The sequence below is a fragment of the Pleuronectes platessa genome, chromosome 20 (genome assembly GCF_947347685.1).
Source record: "Pleuronectes platessa chromosome 20, fPlePla1.1, whole genome shotgun sequence".
Lineage (NCBI taxonomy): Eukaryota > Metazoa > Chordata > Actinopteri > Pleuronectiformes > Pleuronectidae > Pleuronectes > Pleuronectes platessa.
Window position 1 is genome coordinate 9,816,282 of NC_070645.1, and position 7,363 is coordinate 9,823,644.

At 42.8% G+C, this 7,363-nt stretch overlaps 1 protein-coding gene across 1 annotated transcript; it reads left to right on the top strand.

Moving 5' to 3' along the window:
- Positions 1-1,147: 1,147 nt before the first annotated feature.
- On the top strand, positions 1,148-7,106 carry fbxo15 (F-box protein 15). The gene is made up of 8 exons (XM_053412915.1): positions 1,148-1,251; positions 1,727-1,945; positions 3,644-3,847; positions 3,942-4,071; positions 4,346-4,428; positions 5,131-5,276; positions 6,388-6,506; positions 6,837-7,106. Exons 1-8 carry the CDS (start codon positions 1,148-1,150, stop codon positions 7,104-7,106), a joined length of 1,275 nt encoding a protein of 424 aa, XP_053268890.1.
- Positions 7,107-7,363: the final 257 nt, after the last annotated feature.

The window sequence follows — 7,363 nt, forward strand, 5'->3', positions numbered from 1 at the left end:
GACTAAGAGAGGAGCTGACAGCCAATTAGAGAGGTAATTTGATCCATTTGTATTATTTATTAAATCCTCTGCATGGTTGAATTGATCTGATTCTCAAAATCCAACAAAGCTGCTCGTTTCCATCTCTTTGTCTGCTATCAAACAGTGAAGTGTATTTAAGTTGTTCTATTTCCTGATGGAAAAATAAACATCCACTACTTCAAGTGCCTCGGCACACGACACCAGATAGATTTGACAATTGAATAATAACGAGCACCAACAGTCCCATTACGAAGCCACATTTAAATTCACTAGATTTCTGTTTTGATCGGCATTAAATTATACGCGCATGTCTATTTTTGTCCTGTTTTCTTTTTGTCCCTGCTGACACATGTAAAGCGTCCTTAGGTCTCTTGCAAGGCGCCATATACATTTTGGTGTTATTGTTATTATTATAAATGTCAGTCCCCTAAATATGGCTGTTTTTTCATCAAGATTCATGAATTATTCTCTGACCAAATGTTGGGGGGGGAAAAAGCCTTATTTCACAATGAAAGTGGAAAAAACGTGGGCCCTGATCTGGAACCACACCAAAAGGTTTTGGGTTATTTTCTCATCCCAATATACATATATATACTTCATCTAAGATAAAGCATTGCTGACTTAAGTTAGTGGCTGGCCAATATGGCAAAAACTGCTATTAAGATTTGTTTCAAGTTTTAGGACTCCTGAGTGAAGGTTGTGTTTTTAAACTGTTCTTCATGAGCAGAGGGATACAATCACTTGACAAACAGCAAAACATTTTAGAAATCTGAGGAACAATCCTAAAACCATATATATATATATATATATATATATATATATGAGTGCTTCTCGCTCTGATTCCTTGTGGACATTTTAGTTCTCCCTCATGATTTAATTCATCACTTGGTTTATAATTATCATATATATACACATATTGTTTCAAATGAAAACATCGACATGGGTCATTTCCTTTTTGTTGGCAGGAGTGCATGATTTGATTAATAAGTAGCCTCTCCAAAGCACATTGCTCACACACACATGGTGCGTCTGAACAAATGTCCGCTGAGCCACAGGTGTCTTGAAAACACTGCTGCCACGTCTTTGTTCTGATCTCTAATTACCCTCTTTTTTTATTTCTCGCAGAATGCCACTTGAGATACTCATTAAGATTCTGTCGTACCTGGACGCCGCTGCTCTTTTCAGAATCAGCCACGTCAATAAGCTCTTCTGCCGGCTTGCCAACGATAAGTGAGTATCCGCCAAATCTTCTTCTTGTGGTCAGCACAATTATTTATTCAATAAAGATTCATGCCTTGATAATCTTTCTTAATTTATCGGTTGATTGTTGCTCACAGAATAGTGAGAAAACGTCAATATCAGAACCCAAATTCTGTCTAAATATCAGAAGTCAATTTGCTATAATTAAAGACAAAGCAAATAATCACATTTGATTATAAATCATTTGATTATTTTGGTTGAACGATTCATTGATGATCAAATATGTTTTCTCTCATCCACAAATCTGTTGATCAACAAACTTGCACTTATTGTAATTGGCTTTGGGTAAAAGCATCAGCTAAATGAAATGAAAGTAATGAACATCTCTCAAGGTCTGTTCTCAGTCTGAGTCTGAATGTTTCAACTTGTTGTCAGAAGACATTGCGTAAACCGCCTTGTGTTACTCTCTCTCTCAACTCTCTGCCTTCCATTGCCCCTAATGCAGTGCCCTGTGGAGCATGATATACTTATTCGAGTTTAAAGAGTGTACATCTACCTGCATTGATGAGCTGCTGCAGATGAGACTGCAGGATCGGGCCTCCGGCTACTGGAAGAGGCTGTTCTTCGAGGCGGTCGTCCAACGCGACACAAACAAGTTGAAGAAAAACCTCCGATACATCGACCGCTACACCGGGCTGCCCTCTCGAACAGAGCGGCTTCTCAGGTAAGGGACGGAACGATGGAAATCCCACTTCTGAGCACCACTTTAGATGAAGCACCTGAGGTGTATGATTTGCTTAATGTACCAGATACTTGATTTCACCCGCCAGACACTTGAGTAATCTGACAAGTGCTGCTTGTCGCTAACACCATGTGTGTGAACATTGTATAGCTACCGAAGTGAGAAAAGGGTCTCATTATTTCAGTGGGAGTCCTCGTGGAGGAGTCTTATACACAGCTTGCTGCTTCAGTTAAATGGAAGCGTCTTGATCATCGTGTGTGTAACATATACCTGCTCTCTGTTTGCGTCGTCTTCCTGTTGTACAATTGGAAGCCGCTTTGTGAGGTATCATGGGAACCCCCCCCCCCCCCCCCCCTCACTGTTTGTGGTTTGCAAACAGCAAAACTTTGGAGATCCCTCCCTGTCAAGGCAGTTCGAGGGTAGAGGCGAGAGGATAGAGGCATCCGCTGGCAATCACAACAGAGCGTGGTTTGTTTTTCATATTGCCCTTAATAACACTTTCTTATTAAAGGTGAGAGTGGAGGTCTCTGTCTAAATGCGATGCTTGCTCGGGGGGGATGCAGGCGCGCAGGGGAACGCTCCCTCACCGCCTCCGCTGCAGAAACCGATGCCGTGTTTTTATAACCTCTGATTAGAGGCTGTGCTGCACTCAATTTTAAGTTCTGTGGCAGTCACCGTGGTACAGAGGGGAAGGGGAAATAATTGTGTTCCGTGCAGAGGCTGTCGGAATTGTTGAAAGAAATTACTCAGACCCCAACCCTTCTTCCACAGCACACACATGCACGCCAGCACCACCTCCTCCTTCCTCCCACCTCCAACCTCCAACCAACTCAGACAATTCCCTGTGGGGGTTTGTCGGTTAGAAACACTGAGGAGCGTGCAATTTACCTAGGTAATAATCATTTCACAAGACATCACACATACAGACAATGCAGAGTGAAATCCCCCCGGGTCATCCGGGGGCCTCCTGGGCTGCTCCAGTTCTAAGCTTTGTTCCTCCACTTAATTGATATTGGATGGTGTCTCTGCAAGACACTGGCTGCACCACAGTGGGGGCAGCCCTGAATCACAGTTTAGACAGAATTGGATCAAGAGCTTTATCACAGCAGCCACAGTTTCATTTCATTCGTCGCATATCATTTCATTAGCGAGAACAGTTTAACTGCTCACGTACCACTCCCTGCATCTGTCAAGAGGAACGTAACAGCCATTAAAGTCATAGTTTGCAAGATTTAAAGAGCAAGGAGCAGCTTTACCCAACGCTGCCCCATTATTTGCATTGTATTAACTTCAAATGAATGTATTGATGAAGAACTCGCTGGCGTCTTCCTGCAGCTGTTCAGGGATATTTAGTGAGCTATTTTCACTTTGCAAAGTAAAGAGCCAATTAATTGTAGCTTTCTTTGTGTTCTAACCAGCAGCTAACCCCCCCCCCTGGTCACTGTCACACTATAGCCATACATACATACATCTACACCGCTTGTCCTTCCATTGCTGCAGGGGGAGCTGGAGGCAATCCCATCTGATGTTGCACCGGAGGGAGGAAGCTGGTGAAAAAAACAATGCAAACACTGAGAACATTGCAAACTCCACACGGAAAGACCCCGGCCGAACCAAGACTCAACCAGGGAACAATCTTGCTGTGTGTTATCAGTGCTAATTTGTCATATCTCATTCCAGAAATTTGCACGTCACCTGGGAACTGACAGTGTCTGATGAGTCAGGGAATGAGGTCACACTCGAGCTCATCAGGTCCGAGTTCTGTGGGACGTCTGTGAGTCTGAGCTGGAGCGGAGGAGGCCGCCTGCCCAGCTACCAGCACATCTCCACCCTCCAGCTCCACGGTGTCAGCAGGATGACCCACGGCTGCTCCCACCTAAAGAAGTAAGAGAGGAGGTGTCCATCTCCCCTCTCTCTGTTTCTCTCCATCTGTCTGTTTCTACTTGTCTCTCATTGTTTTCTGTGCTTGCTCCCTCAGTCCTGGCGGGAGGTCCCTCATGTCCAAGGTTGACATGCAGGCTTTAACTCAAAGCGCGCAGGTCATCGGTCGGGACAGACTGGTTGAACTGAAGCTGCTGCAGCCTGGAATCATCATCGGTACCTGGAAGGTAAATAGTTTAGAGGCATTCGTCTATAATTGAATGATTATACGTTGGCTTATCCTGAAGTAGCTGGAAAATAAATATTGATACATTTTTAAGCCTTCACGCAGACGGTGGCCGGAGGCAATTTTGAAAAGGTTTTTCGGTCTTGTGAACTAAATAGCTCCGAGATACCTGAAGGGAATTCCTTCAAATTTTGACCAGTTGTAACTTTGACTCAAAGATTCGATTTCAGTGATCAACAACTCTAGTTCAATCTCAAAAATGTCTCTCTCCACAGGACCAGCGCACCGTCGCCTTCATCATGTTCACCCTTCACTTCCACCGGCTCGTGGAGAGAAGCGTCCAGGGCTCTTCGTTCTGGTAGGCTGCACAGGAACAGGCCCCTCTTATCCACATGCTGACGCCATGTGCGGTGTATCACCATCACTTTGTTAGGGCTCAAATTTATAGAACTTGATAACCGACTGGATTAATTTGATGCTCCTGGTCTGAGCCATCTGTAGAGCACTGCAGGGGGAGGGCTGAAGCATCAGCATCAGTGCCGGCTGAATTTCAACGGCACAGAAGGATAATGTAGCTGCGCCACATATTGATATGAAGATGTTTATTGTCAGGACGAGTCACAGCAGGGGCACTTATAGTCTTTTCTGGACACACTGAAGCAGTTGTTAAATTGGTCAGGCCACAAGTTAACATTATTTTAACCTTCCATGGGCCACAGGGCCAAACCAAACAGGGGTCACATTTGACTTCCCCCCTGCAAATGAAAACAAAGATTAAATCAAGTTATTGGAGATTTCACACTCATATGAGAGCAGAGCCTGCATTGTTCCTCTAAACCTCCACGCCCATGTGAGTCTCGCTCTTCAATGTGTGGACATGGCCCCCTCTTCTGGTTCCTTTTGGGAACACAATGCAGCTACACATTCTGATCACAGTCCCTTAAAGGAAATATACACTCTGTAATAAACATCCTGATTAAAGGACATTTTGTTCTGTATGTTCTCTTCACACCACAGTTTGAGTGTAATGGACATTTTATGATTTGTTCTCCTCCTGCAGCCCCCGCATGGCGCCAGTGGTCCGACCCGCTTCTGATGACATAGACCCAGAGTATGGTCTCCATGGATACCAACTACACATTGTTCTCCACGACACCGTCCGCGAGCTCATGTCTGAAAGCTTCTACCAGCTCTCCTGCCCTAGAAGTAATCCATTTATACATATACATGCATGTACTGAGTTCCATTGTGAGATGATGCCGAGACAATATGAGGTATCTGGTGTACTGTGGTTATTTAAAAACTGCAGTATCTCTGAACTGGGTGTCTGAGTGATGTGAAGACACTTACATGAATTTTTGATTAATAAAGTGTATAGTTAATAATAATAATAATGAAGTTACGATAATAAGAAGAATCAGTTAGATGTATTTTGTATTTGTAAAAGTTTTTTCCTTTACTAAAATTACGACATATTTATAGTTGTAACACATTCATAGCTACAAGTCTACTACTGACAGATCTAAGGCCATTTACAGAGTTTAGACCTAGTGTCATGGTTCTACCCACGTATTTTAAAGAGACGCCATTGGACCTTTTGAAACTTTGGATTCTTATTTTGACATTAATATTTGCAAACCTTCGTGTTGGACTGCTGGTATTTTAATATGAATTTGGACTGATCTCTTTATTTGGACTTTGGTTTAATTTGTACATTTGGATTTAAATTTTTGTTTGCACTTGGAGTTCATAATTACCTTTTTTACTTTGAAACTTCTTTCCTGAGTCTACCTCTCACCTTACTTCCTGTGTCTCTGTCTGGTTTCCTTCATGATTGTCTGCACCTGCTCTGTGTCACAGGTAGAGTTCAAATATTCCTGCTTCCTTTTGGGGATGTAGCCCCTGTGCTCTCTCCTCCATACATTTTTTATTTTAAATCCCCGGATTTTCCCTGAGAGTTAAACTCAGTGGCTTGTTTTTTCCTTTTGCTTTCTGTAGTTTTTTTACTTTGAAGCTTTTAGTTTGGCGGCCGATCCAAATGTTTATTTTTCAATTTTTTTTACTTTGTGATTCGTTGATTTCTTTGAGAATAATTCACGGGCCTCGATGATAAAACAAATCTGGGATATTTATGGGACTGATATTAATTACTCTTGCATAATCCGGTGCAGGTCCAAATATAAATCTGGATCCAGTGGCATTCTAGTTGCAACCTTTTTCTTTTCAACTATTTAATAACCAATGGTCTCATAAAAGATTATATAAACTCTACACTCATATATAGACTTACTGATTGTGTGTTGATTTCTTTTTCCAGGTCAGATCAGGGACGGACTGATCCAGCTCACCGCCATCAGCGGGGCAGGCTCACACATCCCTCTGTCAGGCAGACTCACCTTGCCCTGGAGGTGTGAGGCCCTGCAGGGCTCGGCAGAGGTACTACAGCCACACACTCACACACCCACACCCACACACACACACACACACACACCCACACACACACTGTGCTGTTACCGGAGAAAAGGAATGTGTCACCTAGGTTTGCTGCTAACCAAAAAAAGATACTTTCGATTTACAACCCACAGTAGGACCAGGACCACTCCATTGGTTCTCTTATATAAGAACAATGAAGTTGAAATATCTAATTTTATTACATTTATTATTAATTATTGGCAGTTATGACTCTGTATGATACATTTGTTCCTGACCTGGATTGAGATTTTCAAGAAGTTGACATCATTTATTTTGTTTTCCTCTTCCTGGCAGAACTGCTGCATCATGAGTCTGACTCTCCTGGATGAATTCAGGAACCCCTTCTGGTGTGTCAGCTCTCCTGTTTCCCTGCAGCTGGAGAAGACGTTGAGTGGCTCCTTCGACTACGATGGCGAGCGCTTCCCGATCCACCATGTGGACGCAGACGGTCAGGTGGAGATGACACTCGCCTGGGTTAAGGAGCAGAAGCAGTTTGTCATCGTCTGTTTAATTGTTTATGTGAGTGTTTCTAAAGTCAACGAGCATTTCAGTAGAGATTACTGAACACGAGGGGTTTTCAGCCATTGCATCTGGATCCACGGTTGGATTTCCCTTGTCTTCGTTTTCTGTATCTCTCTCTCTCCTGTCAAAAAAATCTTAATAGAAAAACATTGAAAATCTATATATGATTTATTTATAGGAACAAAAGATGCTTTTAGTGGCGGATGAATTAAAATAAAGTTGAGCTGATACCGTCAATGCTGCAATCTATTCAGGGATTTACAGCAGCATTCTTAAGTTTGCCTTTAAATGTTTTTTTA

Coding starts and splice junctions, on each gene's coding strand:
- fbxo15 (XM_053412915.1), top strand. CDS start 1,148: ATGCCACTTGAGATACTCATTAAGATTCTGTCGTACCTGGACGCCGCT. Junction 1,252..1,726: donor TGCCGGCTTGCCAACGATAA/GTGAGTATCCGC, acceptor CCCCTAATGCAG/TGCCCTGTGGAGCATGATAT. Junction 3,848..3,941: donor GGCTGCTCCCACCTAAAGAA/GTAAGAGAGGAG, acceptor TTGCTCCCTCAG/TCCTGGCGGGAGGTCCCTCA.